The sequence below is a fragment of the Barbatula barbatula genome (genome assembly GCF_947034865.1).
Source record: "Barbatula barbatula genome assembly, chromosome: 8".
In the NCBI taxonomy this organism is placed as follows: Eukaryota; Metazoa; Chordata; class Actinopteri; order Cypriniformes; family Nemacheilidae; genus Barbatula; species Barbatula barbatula.
In genome coordinates, this window is record NC_136771.1 from 24,965,628 (window position 1) to 24,987,126 (window position 21,499).

General features: G+C 39.8%; 6 protein-coding genes across 10 annotated transcripts in view; all 6 read right to left on the reverse strand.

The window, feature by feature from the left end:
- LOC306897178 (uncharacterized protein) overlaps positions 1–13,392 on the reverse strand; it is a 34,042-nt gene extending 20,650 nt beyond the window's left edge. The window contains exons 1-4 of one of the 3 annotated variants that reach the window (XM_079461713.1): positions 12,898–13,392; positions 12,229–12,387; positions 11,799–12,126; positions 4,006–5,559 (exon numbers count right to left, since the gene is read on the reverse strand). In XM_079461713.1, the coding sequence (XP_079317839.1) occupies positions 4,532–5,559; positions 11,799–12,126; positions 12,229–12,387; positions 12,898–13,227 (1,845 nt within the window). In that variant the 5' untranslated portion in view covers positions 13,228–13,392 and the 3' untranslated portion in view covers positions 4,006–4,531. Of the gene's footprint in view, positions 1–4,005; positions 5,560–11,798; positions 12,127–12,228; positions 12,388–12,608; positions 12,803–12,897 lie in introns of those variants that run through there. The other 2 variants (XM_079461717.1, XM_079461714.1) reach the window with 2 other exon arrangements.
- On the reverse strand, positions 220–1,542 carry LOC306897232 (uncharacterized protein). Its single transcript, XM_079461806.1, has one exon. It carries the CDS (start codon positions 1,503–1,505, stop codon positions 507–509), a length of 999 nt encoding a protein of 332 aa, XP_079317932.1. The 5' UTR covers positions 1,506–1,542; the 3' UTR covers positions 220–506.
- A 104-nt stretch (positions 13,393–13,496) lies between the features above and the next one.
- On the reverse strand, positions 13,497–16,628 carry LOC306897208 (uncharacterized protein). The gene is made up of 3 exons (XM_079461768.1): positions 16,098–16,628; positions 15,719–15,995; positions 13,497–14,926 (listed from the first exon to the last, which is right to left on the reverse strand). The coding sequence occupies exons 1-3, from the start codon at positions 16,254–16,256 to the stop codon at positions 13,914–13,916; spliced, it is 1,449 nt and encodes a 482-aa protein (XP_079317894.1). The 5' UTR covers positions 16,257–16,628; the 3' UTR covers positions 13,497–13,913.
- LOC306897207 (uncharacterized protein) lies at positions 16,440–21,174 on the reverse strand. Of its 2 annotated transcripts, XR_013786986.1 has the most exons (4): positions 20,581–21,174; positions 17,506–18,611; positions 16,903–16,972; positions 16,440–16,817 (listed from the first exon to the last, which is right to left on the reverse strand). XR_013786986.1 is itself a non-coding variant. In XM_079461767.1 (2 exons), exons 1-2 carry the CDS (start codon positions 21,020–21,022, stop codon positions 17,608–17,610), a joined length of 1,446 nt encoding a protein of 481 aa, XP_079317893.1. In that variant the 5' UTR covers positions 21,023–21,166; the 3' UTR covers positions 17,432–17,607. The 2 variants fall into 2 exon arrangements, 1 of the variants encoding a protein (XP_079317893.1); XM_079461767.1 differs by lacking the exons at positions 16,440–16,817; positions 16,903–16,972 and having other exon boundaries at positions 17,432–18,611; positions 20,581–21,166.
- On the reverse strand, positions 16,631–17,320 carry LOC306897762 (uncharacterized protein; the record flags this gene model as incomplete). Its single annotated transcript, XM_079462753.1, has 1 exon — positions 16,631–17,320. One exon carries the CDS (start codon positions 17,318–17,320, stop codon positions 16,631–16,633), a length of 690 nt encoding a protein of 229 aa, XP_079318879.1.
- Positions 21,175–21,311: 137 nt separating the features above from the next.
- Positions 21,312–21,499, reverse strand: part of LOC306897156 (NACHT, LRR and PYD domains-containing protein 3-like) — an 11,209-nt gene continuing 11,021 nt past the window's right edge. For both annotated transcript variants that reach the window (XM_079461664.1, XM_079461665.1), the window contains one exon: positions 21,312–21,499. This exon is cut by the window's right edge and continues 927 nt beyond it. The gene's annotated coding sequence lies outside the window, so the exon portion shown is untranslated.

The following is a 21,499-nucleotide window of genomic DNA, read 5'->3' on the forward strand; positions in this document are numbered from 1 at the left end:
TATTTAAGCCGGTTATTTGTGTTTTGATTAGATGTCGCCATCTCTCATGCATTTAGGCTCTTGGTCACGCTATGACTCTGGCCAAATAAATCTTACACCAAATAACAAGCCACCGTGAAGTAAATACATCATAGTTTTTCTGCTCTGAAAATGTACAACGTCAAGTTTGTGTCCCTGGGTGCCTCACAAGACAAAAGACAGCAGACAATTCACCAGAGTTAATATACATTTTAATGCAGAATGTGATTTATATCACTAACTAGAATGACAGAATCAGAAATGTAGTAAAAATGTACAACAGTCTCATTGTTAAACTGTCATGAATGATCCAGTGAAAGTGAATCCATGATGTGTTCAGTATTAACATCTGCTGGAGTCCATCAGAACCTCACAGCATATCAACTGTTCTGAGTGAGAGAAATCCGATTCGTTCCTTAAATCTAATCTAAGAATTTTGAGACATAAAGAGCTGCTGTTAGTAAATCACAGTAAAGAGAAAACAAGACTTATAATTTCAAAGTTTGTATGGGCTTTTCCAGATGTTCTAACATGAGACTGGTGTTTTTGCCATCAGTATCAGTTGTAGTATTTTTCAGAGGTTTAGAACATGCCGCTGATGGAGCAGTGGTGGGTTTCTCTCCAGTGTGAACTCTCTGATGAATTCTCAAGAGAACCCTTTGAGTAAACGTCTTGTCACACTGAGAACATTTGTAAGGTTTTTCTCCAGTGTGAGTTCTCTTGTGCGTCACTAAAATGTCACGTCGACTGAAACTCTTCCCACAAACAGTGCAGTGATGAGGTTTCTCTCCAGTGTGAACTCGCTGATGATCTTTGAAAGAACTTGGATGAGAAAAGCTCTTTCCGCAGTGAGAGCAGAGGTAAGGTTTCTCTCCAGTGTGAATTCTCTCATGACATATCAGATGATGTTTGTGATTGAAGCGTTTATCACAGTGTGAACACTGATAGAGTTTCTCATTAGAGTGTGTTCTCTGGTGGGACTTCAGAGAACTTGACTGAGTAAAGGTTTTTCCACATTCACTGCACTGATACGGTTTCTCATTGGTGTGTAAACGCACATGTTGCTTCAGATTGCTTCCATCACTAAATCTCCACCCACAGTGAGGACACACGTATGGTTTTTCTCCCGTGTGAGTTCTCTGATGAAGAACAAGTTGAGCTTTGTGGCTGAAACATTTGTCACATTCACTGCAGTGGAAAGACTTTACTTCACCGTGTGTCCTCATGTGACGTTTCAGACTAGTCGAGTAGAGAAAGATCCTCTCACACTGCTCACAGTGAAACTGTTTCTTCTCATAGGGCTTCTTGTCTCTGTGCTCTTGTGAATGACGTCTCTTCTCTTGTAAGGTAGGAAAGCTGATGTCACATCTCCTGCAGGTGAAGAGTTTCTGTTCTGTGTGTTTTGATGTAGAGGCCGTTTCTCCATCACAACATGAATCACCGCTCTCATCTAAAACAAACATGACCGTATAAAAATCTTTCAACATGTACAACTGTAAACACAGAACAAAAGAGGATTAACGGAAGAATCTGTTTGTTGTATGTTTGTGGTGCAGAACCAGCAGACACAATTGTGTTTTCACATATACCACATCTGCAGTGCACTACTGATCCACAGCTTCTGTGTGCCACAGATTTAAGAATAGTCATGTGATCATTAATTTCTGTGCAGGACCCCCGCCCCAAAGATTTACATTGTATTAACATAAAAATATTTAAAGCGGCCATGTCTCTGACAGTTTCTGCACATTTCATGTTAACCATGAGTACTTGAAGAATAGTATGGCACATAGTCTTTAGTTTAATCTATTTCTAAAACACAGATACAGCTGTACGATGATTTCAGAAGATATATGACACGTGCGGAGGGAGGTTCAGCACTACAGCACATTGCCAACAAAACACAGACATAGGACTCAGTTTGACTTACCGCATGCAGTTCATGTCTGGCATCTTTAAGAGCTTGAACCGCTCCATCTATTTGTTTCAAACAATCTCCAAATCCAGCGTAATATCCACCATTTATATAACATCCATCACTGAAATGCCGTGAAAAAAAAAAAAACTCAACTTCACTATCGCAAGAGTAACGAGCTGCAGTGCAGCCAATCTTGATTGTAGGCGGGTCGTCCTCGCTCATCATTTGACGTGTGGGCGGGCTGTTTCTTTAGCTTTTACAGGAGAATTTCTCTATAAGGGCCTAAGAAAAGTTGTTTTTAAAAAAACTTTCCGAAACCTATACGAACCTTGGAGGAGTGTATCGAGCACATAAATACTAGGGGTGTAAGTCGCACATTTCATCACGATACTATGCCGTCCAAATATTCTCCGCAAGCAATTCGATATTTCTGATACCTCGTAAATGTTTTCGAATTGATACGATAGTTTGATATGACTTGCCTAGTTTACACATGAACATTTGACAGATGAACTTTTAATTGAACTCTTTGAAAACTGCACACACTGTCCAAACGGGACATTTACAACAATAATCTATAGTGTTTCTGCTAGGATTTTATAAAACAGTGGGGGTGGATTACCTCATACATATTCATGATGCCATCGCATAATTTTGGTGTTGTAACTTCAGACCCGTTTCTAACTATCTTTTAACACAGCATATTGCCCAATAAAGCTGTCATCGTGTACATATTCTCGTTGTTAACAAGTCAGATTGCATGAAACACCGTTAAATCACCCCCTTAGGAGCAACTTGCTTTTTTCTTTCTTTAGTGGTTTATATCAGTGGACAAAAGAACTGCAGAGCGCCTCCTGCTGGACTGGAGACAACACAATCCAGTACCTCAGAGATGACGTATTTTTGTAGGCTAACCCGGAAGTAAGCACTGTGCTGGTCCCCTTGATCGAAAGCCTATGAATTTTTCCATAGATTTTTGGAAGATCACAAAATAAAAGCTCTGCGATTAACAAAGATTTATGATGTTTGCATGTTTTGTCTATCAAGATAATCTTTACAAATCAACACCACATTTGTTACTTTTGAAGCCGAAATACAATCGGCAGAAGTAAAAAGACAACTCTGTGCTATAAACGGACTACACTTAAAGGGATAATTCAGGCAAGATAAAAATGTCCCCATGTTTTACTCCCCCTTAAGGCATCCTAACGGAGTATGTATTTCTTCTTGAAAAAGAATGCAGTCGGAGTTATAATACCACATATCATTTTACTTTTGGAAGCTCTAAAAAGTGCATCCATCGATCAATGAATGGCTTGACACGGCTCTGTGGTGTCAGCAAATGTCCTCTGAAGCAAATCCATGCGTTTGTTCAAGAGAAATATCAATATTGACAGCGCTATTTACAATAATGTCTAACATCCGCTGCAGGCGAACGAGAGGGTTTTTTTTGGCAAATGGAGCAGTCCCAGTAAGTTCCTGTGATGAACACAGTTTTTTCCATTTGCAGCTAATAGGATACAGTCTCCTATGGGCAGGACCTTTTGTCACCGTCATTTAGCGGAAAAACAAGTCTCTTGTTGACCTGGACCGGAGGAATAACAGAACCTAGACATCAATGTTAATAGCGCTGTCAATATGGATATTTCTCTTAATTTTAAGAGATTTGTGCCATGTTGCATTATTTGTAAACCTTTTATGCACAATGATGTCTAACCTCCCCACCAAAGAAAGTAGTCACTTTTAGCAACTTGTTAGCAACCCTCGTTTTAAGAAACAATAAGGCCTTAAAAATCACAAGCTGGTTATTATTTGTGTGTTTTGTGTCATAAAATAAAAGTGAAAATATTTTGAGGTTTTGTTTACCAGACCTTATTTCGGGCGATTTACCAAGAACCCGTTAAAAACAACTCAAAGACTTTGGAGAGATGGAACCAGAAGTCCTAAAATGCTAACTTGCTTCCTGGGTTATGCATAAAAAAACGTCATGTCTGAGCCTCCCTATACTGACGAAGATAACAAATGTGACCCTGGACCACAAAACCAATCATAATCGTGGCTGTCCCATTATTTAATTTGAATAATCCAATATTTAAGCCGGTTATTTGTGTTTTGATTAGATGTCGCCATCTCTCATGCATTTAGGCTCTTGGTCACGCTATGACTCTGGCCAAATAAATCTTACACCAAATAACAAGCCACCGTGAAGTAAATACATCATAGTTTTTCTGCTCTGAAAATGTACAACGTCAAGTTTGTGTCCCTGGGTGCCTCACAAGACAAAAGACAGCAGACAATTCACCAGAGTTAATATACATTTTAATGCAGAATGTGATTTATATCACTAACTAGAATGACAGAATCAGAAATGTAGTAAAAATGTACAACAGTCTCATTGTTAAACTGTCATGAATGATCCAGTGAAAGTGAATCCATGATGTGTTCAGTATTAACATCTGCTGGAGTCCATCAGAACCTCACAGCATATCAACTGTTCTGAGTGAGAGAAATCCGATTCGTTCCTTAAATCTAATCTAAGAATTTTGAGACATAAAGAGCTGCTGTTAGTAAATCACAGTAAAGAGAAAACAAGACTTATAATTTCAAAGTTTGTATGGGCTTTTCCAGATGTTCTAACATGAGACTGGTGTTTTTGCCATCAGTATCAGTTGTAGTATTTTTCAGAGGTTTAGAACATGCCGCTGATGGAGCAGTGGTGGGTTTCTCTCCAGTGTGAACTCTCTGATGAATTCTCAAGAGAACCCTTTGAGTAAACGTCTTGTCACACTGAGAACATTTGTAAGGTTTTTCTCCAGTGTGAGTTCTCTTGTGCGTCACTAAATTGTCACGTCGACTGAAACTCTTCCCACAAACAGTGCAGTGAAAAGGTTTCTCTCCAGTGTGAACTCGCTGATGATCTTTGAAAGAACTTGGATGAGAAAAGCTCTTTCCGCAGTGAGAGCAGAGGTAAGGTTTCTCTCCAGTGTGAATTCTCTCATGACAAATCAGCTGAGATCTGTGATTGAAGCGTTTATCACAGTGTGAACACTGATAGAGTTTCTCATTAGAGTGTGTTCTCTGGTGGGACTTCAGAGAACTTGACTGAGTAAAGGTTTTTCCACATTCACTGCACTGATACGGTTTCTCATTGGTGTGGAGACGCATGTGTTTCCTCAGATTGGATGGAGTATAAGATCTCTTCTCACAGTGAGGACACTTGTAAATTTTTTCTCCTGTGTGAATTCTCTTATGCATGACAAGATATGTTTTGCTGCTGAAATATTTGTCACATTCACTGCAGTGGTAAGGCTTTTCTCCAGTGTGTGTCCTCATGTGAACTTTCAGATGAGAAGAGCAGAAGAAAGTCTTCTCACACATCTCACACTGATGCTTCTCTATGTGAATGTTTAAATGACGTCTCTTCTCTTGTAAGGTAGGAAAGCTGATGTCACATCTCCTGCAGGTGAAGAGTTTCTGTTCTGTGTGTTTTCTCTCATGTGTCTCTAAACGTCTCTGTGAACTGAATGTCTTTCCACAGGTGATGCAGGAAAGAGTTTGTGCTGTCAGTCGCTGTTTTGATGTAGAGGCCGTTTCTCCATCACAACATGAATCACCGCTCTCATCTGAAACAAACATGACAGTGTTAATAACCTCTTCCGACCTTCATTCACACAAACAGACCGCCTGCTTCGAACTCTGTGTGCAGTACGCATACTGTGCAGAAGCAGCGAACCTCATCTACGGTGCACTACTGATCCATCCCTTTATTGCCATATGCCGTACCACCATGGCAACATCATCCAAGATTTTTTTTTTTTTTGTAATTTAGCATCTTCCTCTCCTTTGTAACCTGTTGTCTATGCCTATTGAGTTTGACGGCATTGTAAGAATACCTAAAGCCTTAAAATCACCAAATATAGTATTAAAGTGTGACGCATTACCATGGCAACAATATTCAAGATATCACAAAATCTTTTACAATTTAATATCAGCTATACAGTGCATCCGGAAACAAAATGACAATGTCAAAGAAGTTTGTTTGAAATCTTTGCAAATGTATTACAAATAAAAAAGCACATGTACATTTCACAGCCTTTGCTCAATACTTTGTTGAAGCACCTTTGACACCAATTACAGCCTCAAGTCTTGTTGAGTATGATGCTACAAGCTTGTCACAAATATTCTTGGGCAGTTTCTCCCATTTGTCTTTGCAAGATCTCTCAAGCTCCATCAGGTTGGATGGGGAGCGTAGATGCACACGCATTTTCAGATCTCTCCAGAGATGTTCACGTCTGGTCTAGGGCTGGGCCACTCAAGGATATTCACAGAGTTGTCCTGTAGACACTCCTTTGTTATCTTGGCTGTGTGATTAGGGTCATTGTCCTGTTGGAAGATGAACCTTCGCCCCAGTCTGAGGTCCAGAGCGCTCTGGAGGAGGTTTTCATCGAGGATGTCTCCGTACATTGCTGCATTCATCTTTCCCACGATCCTGCCTAGTCTCCCAGTTCCTGCCGCTGAAAAACATCCCCACAGCATGATGCTGCCACCACCATGCTTCACTGTAGGGATGGTATTGGCCAGGTGATGAGCGGTGCCTGGTTTCCTCCAGACATGACGCTTGCCATTCAGACCAAAGAGTTCAATCTTTGTTTCATCAGACCAGAGAATTTTGTTTCTCGTGGTCTGAGAGTCCTTCATGTGCCTTTTGGAAAACTCCAGGCGGGCTGTCATGTGCCTTTTCCTGAGAAGTGGCTTCCGTCTGGCTACTCTGCCATACAGGCCTGATTGGTGGAGTGCTGCAGAGATGGTTGTTCTTCTGGAAGGTTTTCCGCTCTCCACAGAGACATGCTGGAACTCTGTCAGAGTGACCATCGGGGTTCTTGGTCACCTCCCTGACTAAGGCCCTTATCCCCCGATTGCTCAGTTTAGCCGGCTCTAGGAAGAGTCCTGACTTCTTCCATTTACGGATGATGGAGGCCACAGTGCTTATTGGGACCTTCAATGCTGCAGAAATGTTTCTGTACCCTTCCCCAGATCTCTCGATACAATCCTGTCTCGGAGGTCTACAGACAATTCCTTGGAGTTCATGGCTTGGTTTGTGCTCTGACATGCACTGTTAACTGTGGGACCTTATAAAGAGTTACACAGGTGTGTGCCTTTCCAAATCATATCCAATCCACTGAATTGACCACAGGTGGACTCCAGTCAAGTTGTAGAAACATCTCAAGGAAGATCAGTGGAAACAGGATGTACCTAAGCTCAATTTTGAGTGTCATGGCAAAGGCTGTGAATACTTATGTACATGTGCTTTTCTCGTTTAAATTTTTTAATAAATTTGCAAAGATTTCAAACAAACTTCGTTCACATTGTCATTATGGGGTATTGTTTTCAGAATTTCGAGGAAAATAATGAATTGAATCCATTTACGAATAAGGCTGTAACATGACAAAATGTGGAAAAAGTGAAGCGCTGTGAATACTTTCCAGATGCACTGTATACGCTGTTGCCATGTAAATAAACAGCCAAAACGCATATAAAGTTTTCAGTTTTTATGTAAATGTAAAAGGACTATTTCAAAGACTGTTGTGAGTGACATACTTGTTGCCAGATGGCGGCGCTATACCACCGGACTCACCATATATACATCACAGTGATCAGACTCCATGACTAAACATGAAGCTCAAATTTGATCTAAATCACTTAATGTATGCAGTAGATAATAAATGTTTTGCCTCGCCATGGCAACACTGTTCGAGATATCAAAGATCTGTTTGCAATTTACCATCTCCAATGTCTTGGCATCATGTTAATTGGCTAGGAGGAGTATTTAAAAGGTAGCTGACTTCCTGTTGGGTCCAGCTAATGGGTGTTGGTGCGAAAGTTGTTTGCGTCAATGAGAACTATATACATACCAAGTTTGTAAGAGTGCGTTTACAAGAGTGTTTAACATGCTAGGTGGCACTACAGACACATGGCCTGTAACACCCATATGCCACCCTTTGCCGGGTCCTAAAAGCTGACGACTGTTACATTTGTGCCGATTTTCAAGTGTTTAAGCATGTTTAAGTTGTCCATTTTTGCAGATTCGTTTTTTAAAACATACTTAAAATATGTGTATATTTATGTTTATAAACATGAACAAAGTAGTCTGAGAAATAGTTTAGAATTGTGTGTTAAAAAGTATGCTCCATGCATATTTGTGAATGAATGTTAATGTGCTTAGATTTAATACAAGTTTTATTTTATTTAAACTGGTAAATACGAAGATGTTCCCAGGTTTAAATAAGTGGCTATTAAATTTAGAAATGTGCCAATATAAATAAATTTTAAAGTGTTAGTTTACAAAGATTCAAGCATAAAATGTTTAATTTACTTGAAATGTAACTTGTGTTGGTAATATGTTATAAATATTTGGACTTGAATAAAGATGTTGCGCTTAACCTTTTCATGAGCATTTTGTTTTTATAGCTAGGCAAATACTGTGATGTATCGTTATAGAACTGCCAAACAACGTATCGATTATCGCAGTATCCGCGCATCATGATATTATAGGTATCGCGATCCGTATCGTAGCGTAAGGCACCCTGTGATTCCCACACCTGTTTACTGCTGTAAAGATTCAGCTACACGCATTCTAAAAGATAACTGAAAAGCTACCGTCACCGATTCCATCCCTAACTTTAACATCTGCTGTGAGAGCTGTTCTGTGTAATACACTGATATAGCGTGTGTGTGTGTTTGTTCATCACATACCTCCAGAAACACTTCTATGTCCTTTGAAGTCCTGCTTGCAAACGTCTCCTGGTCCACCTGCTTGTTTTAATATCCAACTCGGGTCTGAACTGATGCTACTGTTATTCCTATTTGTGTAACGCAGAACCGTTCTGTGTTCCGTCCTTCGCCACAGTAGCAGGGACATGTGGCATCGCCACAGCAGGAAAAATATTTGTGATTGCGATCTCAACTAAGGATTGACTTTTACGCATGCACACTTTCACACACTAGCAGGCCTCCATTACGTTTAGAATGGCTTAAGCTTCTGATGAACTGATGAGATGAAACTGATGCCATTGATAGGGTTTGTAGTGGTAGAATATAGTGGAGCACATGCAAGTAACCCTTATGGTAAGAGGCCCGGTGTTTCCAGACAACACGCACTAGGTTAGCGAATCACAGTACACTGGGCCAGCTAACCCATCTGACTGCATCACGTATTTCGGAGAGAGGGAAACAGCAGTGAAGAATAAAGGTAAAGTATGTGACTAATATTGCTTTTTAAATACATTTATTAATTAATACATGCCTAGCCTCCGCACGATCAGCTAAAATGTTAATGACAATTAGTTTTCCGTGAAATAAACACGCATATAAACACGACAATACAGTCCAACACCAAAAATCACAGATGTCATGTTTATATTTTGTGTGAAAGGTCCATAAAGTAAATATGACGACATGTTTAACACAGAGACAGCATATCTATGTGCTCCGGCAAAAGTCCGCTTGTAAAGAAATGAGTTCTGACAGTATGCATAGACTATAGAAGCACACACTTCTAAATATTCCTAAGAGACCAAGTTTGTTTAAGCGCTTTGTATTCTTGTGTTGATCATTATGATGACAGTAATTCCAGACTTCGCAGCAGATGATGGCCTTGATTTCAAAACAGTATTTTACTTCCTAAGTATGACAATACTAACCAAAGCTACATCTTAGAAAAAAAACAGTACTGTCATAATACTGTAATCCCTCAGATGTTATTAATTTGGTGCCACTAGGGATGCTCCGATCCACCTTTTTTGCTTCCGATACCGATTCCGATACCTGAGATTCAGTATCGGCCGATACCGAGTACCGATCCGATACTAAGGTAAACATTTTAAAGTGCACAATTACTTAATAAACTATGTGCATTGCTGTGCAAGACATCAGGCTCGACTTAACATAAATTTCCTGACCCCGTAAAACAAAATAACAAACTAATGATTCACAAATTTAGTAAATAGTTTATTAAACCAGCACCGGTGCAAAACAAATGAAAAATAAAACAAAAGTGTTCACTATCTTTGGACAAAAGACATTCAAAATTAAAGTGCAAATTAAGCAGCTGAATATAACAACAGCTTCACTAGCTTGATAAACGGGTATAAATAAATGGAAACAAAATCTCTTAATAATTTTTAAGAAAGTGCAAAAATAATAAAAAAATCAATTCGCAAAAAAAAGCTGCTGAAATTGAGCAAAAAAGTAATAGCTTTACTGCTTTAGATATTCAAAATAACATGAATCAGATCTTTTTAATGCTTTAGTCACTAAAGCAAAGTCCACTTAACTAAACTAAAGTTTAGTGAAAATAAAATTTAACATCCAACACAGAAACAGATGAATAAAACGCTAGCTTCCCTAGCTTAGTAAAACTGCACATGTTTGTTGCATTTAACGTGGCATTTTGTGGCACAAAATTCTCATCCAACCAGTGTGCGGTTAAACTTAAAAGCGACACGTCGCAGCTCCAGATATCTGTTGTAAAACTCACCGCATTGACATCTTTAATTTTTTCGGATATGTGTTTGCTTTTTGACTTTTCGGTACAGTTCAAGGTAGAGTTAAATATTTACGCTTCGGCGTGTCGTACTGCGGCTCCAGGTGGTTTATAAGGAGTCTGAAGCCATTATTCGCAACGACGGACAGCGGTTGCCCATCCATAACAATGAAAGCGGTGGAACTTATTGGCGTAGCTGTTGTAAAATAACTCCAAATGACAGATATTTTGGCTCGCTCCATGCTGTTCGCTGCTATATGTTCACTTGTTCACGTGCACTACGTACAGAGCACGTTGCTAGCGTATGATGTCGCATGTTGCTAGCGTATGATGTCGCACGTTGCTAGCGTATGATGTCACACGTTGCTAGCGTATGATGTCGCACGTTGCGCAATGCACAGCCGCCCACGAGAGAGTTTAAGCGCCGGTGTCTCCATGAACTTTTACATCGTCTAGCACAAATTTTATGTCAGATCGGGTATCGGTGACAAATTGCACCGATACCCGATCTAGAATTTTATTACGTATCGACGCCGATACCCGATACGAATATCGGATCGGAGCATCCCTAGGTGCCACCTCCTTATAATTTTGGATTCAACCCTACACTGACATTTAATATTTATTAATTTCTTTATGTAACATTTAAAAGTACAATAGAGTTGGTTCAGTCAATTATTTTAATTGTTGTAATTATCTAGCTATTTTACTTCAGAATCAATCAAAAAACCTATCAGTAATTAATCATCATCTCCCTAAAGGGAGATTTTTACTTCTGCGTCGGACCTGACGCACCTCTTAAAAAATGCAACAGTGCGTCAATGCAAAGCGGACAGCAAGCGCTGTAATTACTCAGCTTGAACCCCCTCCCTTCAGGTCAAAATACGTCTGTGATAGCGTTGTGTTTACTCAAACGCATTTCCGAATGAATTATCTAAATAAATTACGTGTTTTCTGTATTTAACAACAGCTGAAAACGTGACTGTTTACTTGTCGCAATCACTGCTGAATGCTTCAGACAGCGAACACAACAAACAGCCTCTTCTTCGGCTCTTGTCTTGGTTACACAAGCAACACACCTGTGGACACTGATGTCTAGTTGCCATTTCCTGTCGACGCAGACAACGACGCACAAGTAAAAACGAAAACCGGTGCATTAGCTACTGCACAGGTCCGACACAGACATAAAAATCCCCTTTTGGTTATCGGCAAAAAATCCAATATCAGTCAACCTCTAATGCAGATCTCAGAACTCTATGCATTTCTAGTTTTTTACCAAATATACGCATTTATGCAACAACATCAATGGATGAAACATACCTGAAGGAATGAAATCATCATCGTCATGACTGCCATCTTCTTCGGCGTGATGTTCTTCTTCTTCTGCAGGTTCAGTTTTGATGTCCATCAGTTTCCTGCAGTCCATCAGTCTGACCGAACACATGTTCAGTGGTCTGGTGTTCAGGATCTGCTGTTCTCCAGCGTTACAGACAGAATCCAGAGACTCTGTGGAGGTTTGATCAGTAGATTCATCCTGATTCAAGGTGTGATTACTGTCACACACAGTGTCCTGAGCGTCTGTGGGGTTTGTGTCAGTATAACAGAGTAAAGTGAGGCTGAGCTCGGAGTCCTGTGTGTGTCTGGATTTCTGTTCAGAGAGGAAATATATTGACATAAAGCTCTAAAGTGTCACAGTGACATTAAAGTAGAAACATTTAAAAACAGTCAATGATGTTGAATGTGTCCAAACCTCTGTGTTGAGTTCATGTCCTCTTGTCCTCAGCTTTTCCTCCAGTAACTTCACCTCTTTCTTCAGCTGACAGATTTCTGTGATGAAATCATCAATATCCAGCATGGACACATCAGTTCCTACTGATTTACAGCACATCTGTGACGTCGTCTTCAATTTCTGAACACACACACACATGTTTCTTTGTTGGAGGACAAAACCGCACGCTCGCATCATTTAAACATTAAGCGTCATTCTGTTTCATCTCACTGTTCAACATATTACTTAAGTGGATTATTTATGTTCTTTCTTTACTTTATGCTTTACAGATGTAAAAGAGTAAACACATATTTGAGTGATTTCCGATTGATTAAATGAGAACATATATGTTAACAACATGCCTGTTTGGTTCTTGTGAATTACTCGTCATGTCCCAGCAGTGTATTTTTGATCAGACGGTTATTTTCCTCAGTTCATTTCAAACATTGATCAACTGACTGGAACTAACCGTGCGCACCCTTCAGCCAATCAGAATCAAGCATTCAAACAGACCGGATATAACTGCGAGTGTGAATAACTTGACTGCGCTCCGTTTCTGATATTAACACAAATAGCTTTTGCTCAAAACCTATGAGAAACAAACTTGCAGCAGAGTCATAAAACAACTGAACAGTGTTAAGTTTTATTCACCTTTTCAGAAGCTGGTGTGTTAGATTGAGTTGGTCGGTGCTGAATAAAAGGTTTGAGCCAGGACATCTCGATAAACCGCTTGGGCACTTTGGTACTCGACGCCCCGTCTCCTCTCTCCGCCTTCACTCTCTTCATTGCTCTGCAAAACTTGTCTCGGGCGTTTTTCCACGTCGCTTTGCAAGTCTTCGGGTCGTCGACACCGACTTTGACTGCAATTTCCCTCCATGAATGAAACGTCTTCTCCGGATCTGTGAAATCTCGACGCGCGCGATCGTAGAGGTGCGGATACATTCGCACGAGCGCGGCAACGCGACACTCCAATGCATTCATGTTGATCTAATGTTGTTGTTCCTTGACCCCGTGGAAACGAGCAAAAGGACTTTAGGGTTTAAGTGAAACTGGCGCCCAAGATATGAAATACATACAAAAAATTCAGCTTAAAAGGCCCTAAATTATAAACACGTCACATGAGTCCTTTCTTTCTTTCTTTAGTGTGTTTATCGGAGGACTGAAGAGCTGCAGAGCGACTCCTGCTGGACTGGAGACACAATACATTAAAGTATAATAACACTGAACCTTAAAAGACAACAGAACCCGACAACTGTGCATTTAATCTTTATTTCCAAACACACAAAATGCTGTCAGTACAAAGTCATGTACAGTACAAGGCAAATTTTACGTTGCTTTACTTTAACATAATTAGCTTTTAACGCTCCCTCAGGTTCAATGAAACCTGAAAAAAATGTGGCCAAAAAGCACATGTATAGCATATATAAGGGAATATGTTTTTGAATATACAAAAGAAAACAAAAAGCATGCAGGACATTTATCAAACATTTTGTTATTAATTGTGCTCTATTGAGACAATATTTTGTAGTCATTCTCCTGAGCTATATCTGTACGCACGTAACACGAATGCAATGTTTTTAATACATCCTCAAGAATGTCAATTGTCCAAAGTTTGTCATCACTTTTGAGACGGTAACGTTTCTGGATTACTGAGCCCCGTAGAAATTCTATGATGATTCCAGTGCAGTTTTTTCTTCAGCATGTTTCTTCTGATGAGAATTAAAACTTCCTAAATAAGTGAATCTCTCACTGCAGATGGAGCATTGATAAGGTTTCTCTCCAGTGTGAATTCTCTCATGGGTTTTCAGGAGAATTCTTTGAGTAAACGTCTTGTCACACTGAGAACATTTGTAAGGTCTTTCACCTGTGTGAGTTCTCTTGTGAGTCACTAAATAGAAACATCGACTGAAACTCTTTCCACAAACACTGCAGTGATAAGGTTTCTCTCCAGTGTGAATTCTCTGATGATGTTTAAAAGTACTATGATCAGAAAAGCTCTTTCCGCAGTGAGAGCAGAGGTAAGGTTTCTCTCCAGTGTGAGTTCTCTCATGACATGTTAGAGAAGATTTATGACGGAAGCGTTTATCGCAGTGTGAACACTGATAGAGTTTCTCCTCAGAGTGTAATTTTTGGTGGGACTTGAGACAACTTGAATCCCTGAAGCCTTTTCCACATTCACTGCACTGATACGGTCTCTCATTGGTGTGTAGATACACGTGTTTGTTCAGAAAGGCCTTTTGACTAAATCTCTCATCACAGTGAGGACACACGTACGGTTTCACTCCAGTGTGAGTTCTCTGATGAGCATCAAGAGTTCCTTTTGTTGTGAAATAGTTTCCACATTCACTGCAGTGAAAAGGTTTTTCTCCAGTGTGTGTCTTCATGTGGGCTTTCAGACTAGAAGCGGAGACACAAGGTCTCCCACACTGCTGACAGTGAAAGTGTTTCTTGTCTCTGTGCTCTTGTGAATGACGTCTTTTCTCTTGTAAGGTAGGAAAGCTGATGTCACATCTCCTGCAGGTGAAGAGTTTCTGTTCTGTGTGTTTTCTCTCATGTGTCTCTAAACGTCTCTGTGAACTGAATGTCTTTCCACAGGTGATGCAGGAAAGAGTTTGTGCTGTCAGTCGCTGTTTTGATGTAGAGGCCGTTTCTCCATCACAACATGAATCACCGCTCTCATCTGAAACAAACAGGACAGCATTCAAATCGTTTTGACTTGTTGATACTGCATATGTGAACTCTTGTGTATCTCCAGAAGCAGGTCAAATAAAACCTGCAAACAGCACTCATTGGGCCCTCACATCTTGGTGCACACTGGGATGGAATGATTTTGCGGAATAAATTAAAAATGTGTTTTCTTTTTGTTCATGTCAAAATTGTTACATAATTCAAACGCAAATGCAAACTGTTTGAATTTATCCAAACGTACAATGTCTGGCAAATTTCAAAAGGAAAAGCAAAGTCTATTTGCAAATGAATTACCTTTGTCTTACGATTTATGACCCTGCCATATTTAAATTGCAATTCTCCTAATTCTATTTCCTCTGGCATACCATGCCATTGATTGACAGGTTTCTGTACAAGGGGATTTGCGATTTCATTAGAGTTTTGGCAGACTTACTACGCGACGTCAGAGGAAGTGAAATAGCATATTGGGAATTGCAATTTAAATATGGCAGGGTCATAACTCGTCATAACACATGAATACCTCTGGGACTGTACCATATAGACACCAAATACAAGTTTGTTAAGGAAAATCAACACACAAGTGTGTTTCCACACTCTGAAATGGTCATCATTGGCATGTAATGCAATAAGACATATTTAAGCCAACAGAATCTTCTAACAGATCTACAAATCTCTGTAAAAACAAATAATGACCATCTGCTCTGGCGTAAAATATTAGGTTAAATTGTCACACTGACTCCTAATAAAAGAGAATACAACAACAACATTAAAGAAAGAAACATACCTGAAGGAATAAAAGTCTGATCTTCCTCTGACGTGGGTTCTGTTTTAATCTGCACTAGTCTGACAGAACACATGTTCAATGGTCTGGTGTTCAGGATCTGCTGTTCTCCAGCGTTACAGACAGAATCCAGAGACTCTGTGGAGGTTTGATCAGTAGATTCATCCTGATTCAAGGTGTGATTACTGTCACACACAGTGTCCTGAGCGTCTGTGGGGTTTGTGTCAGTATAACAGAGTAAAGTGAGGCTGAGCTCGGAGTCCTGTGTGTGTCTGGATTTCTGTTCAGAGAGGAAATATATTGACATAAAGCTCTAAAGTGTCACAGTGACATTAAAGTAGAAACATTTAAAAACAGTCAATGATGTTGAATGTGTCCAAACCTCTGTGTTGAGTTCATGTCCTCTTGTCCTCAGCTTTTCCTCCAGTAACTTCACCTCTTTCTTCAGCTGACAGATTTCTGTGATGAAATCATCAATATCCAGCATGGACACATCAGTTCCTACTGATTTACAGCACATCTGTGACGTCATCGTCAACATCTACACACACACAACACTCTGTTTACACTCATGAAAACACTAAAGAGAGAAAATCAAAGTGATGTAAACACGCAGCGCTCGATGTTTGTCTTTCTTTCTTTCTTTAGTGTGTTTATCGGCGGACTGAAGAGCTGCAGAGCGACTCCTGCTGGACTGGAGAGAGAAACACACTCAAACTAGATCGATTTAAATTATATTAATCTGTAGTTAAAATCAACAAACAACTTTTGCTGACATGATTTTTCGTAAAATATATATACATTAAAAACACACAAATACGCAAACATATTACAATGCTCTGCATTCATTACAACAAGATCAAAGTTTTCTTGATGTTCACACAGTTAGCTGGTGTATTTTTCTGTCTGTCTAAATCAAGTCTTCTTCACAGGTCGTGTTTTTCCTGGTTTCTCTCCAGTGTGAATCTTCTGATGGAGTTTCAGGAGAACTCGCTGCGTGAACGCCATGTCACACTGAGAACATTTATAAGGTTTTTCTCCAGTGTGAAGTCTCTGGTGCGTCTTTAAATTGTCACGTCGACTGAAACTCTTCCCACAAACACTGCAGGGATACGGCTTTACTCCACTATGAACTTTCTGATGATCTTTGAAAGAACCCGACTGAGTAAAACGTTTCCCACAAACACTGCAGTGATAAGGTTTCTCTCCAGTGTGAATTCTCTCGTGATCTTTAAAATTACTTCGTTGAGAGAAGCTCTGTCCACAGAGACAGCAGAGGTAAGGTTTCTCTCCAGTGTGAATTCTCTCATGGAGCATCAGATTGGCTTTATGATGGAAGCGTTTATCACAGTGTGAACACTGATAGTGTTTCTCCTCAGAGTGTGATATCTGGTGTCTCTGTAAAGAACCTAACTGCCTAAAGGTTTTTCCACATTCACTGCACTGATACGGTCTCTCATTGGTGTGGAGACGCATGTGTGTTTTAACACTGGCTTCGTGGTTGAATCTCTTGTCACAGTGAGGACACGCGTACGGTTTCTCTCCCATGTGAATTCTCTGATGAATAAGATATTTATCACATTCACTGCAGTGTTTAAGCGACATGTTTAAAAGCAAAACTTTTACTGACAGTCACTAATTTGGACTGAAATACTAATACTCTAAAACCCTTAGCATGTTTTTCTATATAAAAAAAGAAACAAATAGAGAGCAATGATAAGTCATTAGTGAAGTATTTTAATAGAATATGATACATATTACATTAGCACAGTGATGTTTCAGTGACCCACATCTTCAATACTTCATTTGAAAATAAAAGTTAAGATGTCAATTGTTCAAAGTTTGACATCACTTCTGGCAGTCTGTAGGTTTGTGGATCCCTGAGGCTAAGATCAATCCAGTGCAGTTTGTTCTTCAGCATGTTTCTTCTGATGAGAATTAAAACTTCCTAAATAAGTGAATCTCTCACTGCAGATGGAGCATTGATAAGGTTTCTCTCCAGTGTGAATTCTCTCATGGGTTTTCAGGAGAAATCTTTGAGTAAACGTCTTGTCACACTGAGAACATTTGTAAGGTCTTTCTCCAGTGTGAATTCTCTGGTGTGACACTAAATGGTGACGTCGACTGAAACTCTTCCCACAAACACTGCAGTGATAAGGTTTCTCTCCAGTGTGAACTCTCTGATGATGTTTAAAGGTATTTGAATCAGAAAAGCTCTTTCCACAGTGAGAGCAGAGGTAAGGTTTCTCTCCAGTGTGAGTTCTCTCATGACATATCAGCTGAGATTTCTGATGGAAGCGTTTATCACAGTGTGAACACTGATAGAGTTTCTCAGAGTGTGTTCTCTGGTGTATCTTTAGACAACTTGAATCCCTGAAGCCTTTTCCACATTCACTGCACTGATACGGTCTCTCATTGGTGTGTAGATACACGTGTTTCTTTAGATAGGCCTTTAGACTGAATCTCTTGTCACAGTGAGGACACACGTACGGTTTCACTCCTGTGTGAATTCTCTGATGAGTGACAAGATTTTCTTTGGTGCTGAAATATTTGTCACATTCACTGCAGTGGAAAGACTTTTCTCCAGTGTGTGTCTTCATGTGAACTTTCAGTCTAGAAGAAAAGAGAAAACTTTTCCCACACTGCTGACAGTGAAAGTGTTTCTTGTCTCTGTGCTCTTGTGAATGAAGCCTTTTCTCTTGTAAGGTAGGAAAGCTGATGTCACATCTCCTGCAGGTGAAGAGTTTCTGTTCTGTGTGTTTTCTCTCATGTGTCTCTAAACGTCTCTGTGAACTGAATGTCTTTCCACAGGTGATGCAGGAAAGAGTTTGTGCTGTCAGTCGCTGTTTTGATGTAGAGGCCGTTTCTCCATCACAACATGAATCACCGCTCTCATCTGAAACAAACACAAGAGTTTTAGACAAACTGTAAACACAGACAATTATCCAGTTTATTGAATAAGCATGCGTGCAGAGACCAACCACACTGCCCTGAGAGACATTTAACCTGACTTTGATACCGCATATGTCAACTCTTGTGTAGCTCCAGAAGCAAATCAATTTAAATCCATCAGGTTTATGAAGATAATTCCACAATAGACACAAAGTTTTATAAAAAACTAAAATCGTACAAATGAACACTGCAAAGAAATCAGGGCTGTACAGTGCAACATATGTCTCACATGCCACAAAATAAGTCAGTCTGTGCTACGAATGATTTAATAGTGGAGCATGCGTGCGATACAGTTTGTCAGGTGCATTGACGGAGCCACTTGGTTGTGCGAAGTGCATTTGTCGTTCTGCTTGTTCATGTGTGGGGTTAACTAATGGCGCACCACTATTTATTTTAGATTTTATTTCATTTTTGCAATTGAAACTTGTTTTCCGGCTGCACCGAGTCCATTGATCTAGAGCCATATGATCTGCATGATGTAGGAAAACATGGAAAGAATCACAAAAGCGGTGTTCTACTATTTAAATCTGTCATATGCTTGTTCTACGTGTATATGAGTGAATGAGCTACACTTTAACATGTTGCAAGCGTGACTGCCGTTAGGGGACAGATGTTCTTGTAGTTCTCTGGACGTGGTCTGTGACCATTCTAACCATCCTTCGCCTGTGCCTTTCCTGTATTTTTTTTGGCCTACCACATCTTTCCTTCACAAGGACTGTTCCTGTGGCCATCCATTTCTGCACTACATTTCTGACTGTGGAGACCGACAAACCAAACCTTCCAGATCATTTCTTGTACCCTTCTTCAAATTCATAATAAAGAATGATCTTAGTTTTAGGTCAGTGGAGAGTTGTTAAGAGGCTGCCATGTTGCCACACTATAAGAAAAAAACTATGACAAGCACAGCCAGCAATAACCTGTTAAACTGTCTTTTTCATGATTGGTTCCACCTGTCTTTGTACTTGAAGGTCTCACGAGCTAATCAAAGCAATTTTGTGCAGGTGCAACCTGTCAGCTATAAATCCCTACAGGTCTTGAAATCAATGCGATTAAAAGGGTGCCCAAACTTTTGCACATCCCATTGTTTACAATCTATTATAGTATAATACTCTAAGAATTTCAGTCTGGAAAACACTCAAATGTCTACATCTGTGTAGGAAAACAAATCTTGTTGCTGTGATCTTCTCTTATAAAGGTAGAGCAAATTATCATAAAATCTCAGAGGGGTGCACCAACTTTTGCATACCACTGTATACATGCAATATCACTCTTATAGTCGTGTTTATAGGGCTCTTATATCAGCGGCTGTGATTGCCTAGCCTACGACACTATATATACTCCTACTTGAGCTATATCGCATTACATTTACATTTATTCATTTCTCAGACGCTGTTATCCAAAGCGACTTACAAGTAGTTTTTTTACAGTGTCACATTACTGCAGATCAATCAGGGGTAAGATGTCTTGCTCAAGGGCCCTTCAGTCATGACCTGCTGACACTGAGATTAGAACCTTCTGATCACAAGCCCAACGCTCTAACCACCAGACCACATGCTTGTAAAAATGTAATGTTTTCCCTACCCCTAGCATCAGCTGTATGTAAAGTTAACAACGTTTGTGAAAATGGGTCCAACTCTACAACTTGGATATGGAGCCACATTGAGATCCCCATACCTATAAGACTGTACCGTACAGTGCCTTATAAATGTAGAACTCAAAAGACAAATTTGTTACATCTGTTATAATCTTACCAATCTCTGTGTAAAACTAAAATAATGATGCTGCCATCTTTTGAAACTCATTGGCTCCAAATATTAGGTGAAAATTTCACAAGCACATGTGAGAAATTGCCATGTTCTCCATATGACTTTAAAATTAATTAAAGAATGAAACTACATTAAAAGACAACATACCTGAAGGAATAAAATCACCATCATCCTCATGATTGTCATCTTCATCGGTCTGTTCTTCCTCTGACGTTGGTTCTTCTTTTCTCTCTATTTTCCCACTGTTCACCAGTTTGACTGAAGGAACAAAATCACCATGATGTTCTTCTTCCTCCTCTGTTGTGGGTTCAGTTTTGATGTCCATCAGTTTCCTGCAGTCCATCAGTCTGACAGAACACATGTTCAGTGGTCTGGTGTTCAGGATCTGCTGTTCTCCAGCGTTACAGACAGAATCCAGAGACTCTGTGGAGGTTTGATCAGTAGATTCATCCTGATTCAAGGTGTGATTACTGTCACACACAGTGTCCTGAGCGTCTGTGGGGTTTGTGTCAGTATAACAGAGTAAAGTGAGGCTGAGCTCGGAGTCCTGTGTGTGTCTGGAGCACATCTCATCCGACTGTGACGTCATCGTCAACACCTAAACACAAACATACACACAAACACACACAACACTCTATTTACACTCATGAAAACACTAAAGAGAGAAAATCAAAGTGATGTAAACACGCAGCGCTCGATGTTTGTCTTTCTTTCTTTCTTTAGTGTGTTTATCGGCGGACTGAAGAGCTGCAGAGCGACTCCTGCTGGACTGGAGACTCATCACACTCAACACTGCCGATTAACATTACATTTATCAAACGTCATTAGACATTGTATAAAAACTGAAGTTAATATAAGTCAGAAAAGCAAACTACAATCACAGCGTGGTAATAATGTTTATCTTCAGAACAAGGAAAATCTATAAAGTATAAACAAGAGAAGAGAGAAAGAGTGAAACTGACTGTGAGAAGAATTCTGTACAGATTCCAGTTCAATAAAGTTTAATTTAAATTATGTTAAATACAGTTAATGTTCATTATCTGTGTAATAAAAAAAGTCCAAACAC